Below are 1,742 nucleotides of genomic sequence, written 5' to 3' on the forward strand. Positions count from 1 at the left end.
TTTTTTCTTTTTACATATTTTGTTAAAAGGCCAAATAAGGACTTCAACCCAAAAAAAATAATTTTCTGTTTTGTTTTATTCTTGGATCGGGCTTTAAAGGGTTAATTTACCAAATAAACTTGAACTAGTTCATTTATAGGTTTGTGAACTTTGTTCATTTATTGAAAAAGTAAACGATGAGCTTTGAGTTTGTTTGTTTGTTTATTCAGGAACTGGCTCAACATTAAGTATTGGGTCTCTCTCTACCAGCCTCCATGTTTCAGGATTTCAGATTTCATTGAAAGTCATGATTGATTGATTGACTTATTTATCTAACAGTGGAGAAATGTAATAATAAACATTCCAAAAAACAATATAAGATAGGTAAATGAGGAAAGGAGAGCAAGCATAAGCATTTATCATGTTCAGCCACTCTGTGATGGTCTGACTTTCCAGTAAAAAAAAAAAAAAAAAAAAAAAATGCTTTAATTTTGTTGGGCAGGTGGATTATTTTGCATGAAAAGAATGCTAGGACGCCCTCTGCTGGATGGAAAGATGAAGTTCAGTTGTAGGTTTCATGGAGTAGGAGTAGTAATTTTCCAAAGTTGCCAAATTAAATCCCTAAAAAATAAAAATGGGGGAGAAGAATCACCTATAAATTTACAGCTGCTGCTTTTTTTGTGCCCAGGAGCTGCGTGGAACCCAGAACAACTACCTGTCCAGGGTTTGGTGGAACCCGGTCTTTAACTTCCTGGAGAGGAACGTCCAGACGAAGGTCCCCGTTGTCTTCCTGTCGCCGCGGGCCCTGCTGTCCTCCTGCAAGGAGAGGTACCACACCATGGGCATGGAGAGGGACGACTGATGGGGGGGACTGCAGAACCCACCTGGTACCGCAGCAGAACCTGGAAGTGTTGATGTTTACCTCTGCCAATGTGGAGTCCATCCTTCATGCAGCAGCTGTCGGTCGGACTGCTGGTGGGTTTGGACTGGTCCCACTGCAGAACGAATGAAGATCCGGATGTTGAAGCCGAGGAGCAATAAGACTTTTTTTTTATTGGTGTAAATGATGAACTGCTGCTTTCCTGATCAGCACTGTGATATTTAAAGCCTTCAGACTAAAGGAGGGATCATGGTGCTCCACAGCTGCAGAAAGACTCCAGCGTCCAGGGAGTCACGTTCAGCCGTTTGGTTTTTCTTTAACCACGGGAGAAATGTTTCTACGGCAGTCTGAGCGGGACCTCCATGCCATGAGGAAGTATTTACCCTTTAGCTTCTGTTGCTTGTTTCGTTTTGTGCCTTTTTAAATGTTTCACATCCTCACAGAAACTAAAGTAACCTGAATAAATGCCAACAAAGTTTTTTTTCCAACGACTCCAGCCTGTTTTCCATCAATGAGCAGCTTGTTTTGAATACGCTGCAGGTTGAGTTTCAGCATAAACATCGAAAAGTTAAAGGAAACCAAATTGCTTTTGTTAATTTCACAGAATTAACAGCTACAGACATTTTATTTTCTACCTAAAACTGCTTTTTTTTTTTTGTTTAGGTAAATTAATAGTAAGTAAAATTTTCTTTAAATTAATGTATTTGCTGTAGGTAAAACAACCTGCCAAAGGAAAGAGATAAGACAAAAAACCCATTATCTTTTAAGAGCTGCGTGGAAAAAGATAATTTCCAAGAACAAAATACTCTGTGGGCGATAATTTTACTTACCTGCTCAAATAAAGAGACAATAATTTAAGAGACTTTCTCATCCAGTAACGTTA

General features: G+C 39.1%; 1 protein-coding gene across 2 annotated transcripts in view; it reads left to right on the top strand.

Moving 5' to 3' along the window:
- LOC107097429 (phosphatidylcholine:ceramide cholinephosphotransferase 2-like) overlaps positions 1 to 1,486 on the top strand; it is a 12,149-nt gene extending 10,663 nt beyond the window's left edge. The window contains exon 7 of one of the 2 annotated variants that reach the window (XM_015394572.1): positions 668 to 1,486. In XM_015394572.1, the coding sequence (XP_015250058.1) occupies positions 668 to 841 (174 nt within the window). In that variant the 3' untranslated portion in view covers positions 842 to 1,486. The remainder of the gene's footprint in view (positions 1 to 667) is intronic. The other variant, XM_015394573.1, reaches the window with a different exon arrangement.
- The last annotated feature ends 256 nt before the right edge of the window (positions 1,487 to 1,742 follow it).

The sequence above is a fragment of the Cyprinodon variegatus genome, unplaced genomic scaffold (assembly GCF_000732505.1).
Source record: "Cyprinodon variegatus isolate N-32 unplaced genomic scaffold, C_variegatus-1.0 Scaffold696, whole genome shotgun sequence".
Lineage (NCBI taxonomy): Eukaryota > Metazoa > Chordata > Actinopteri > Cyprinodontiformes > Cyprinodontidae > Cyprinodon > Cyprinodon variegatus.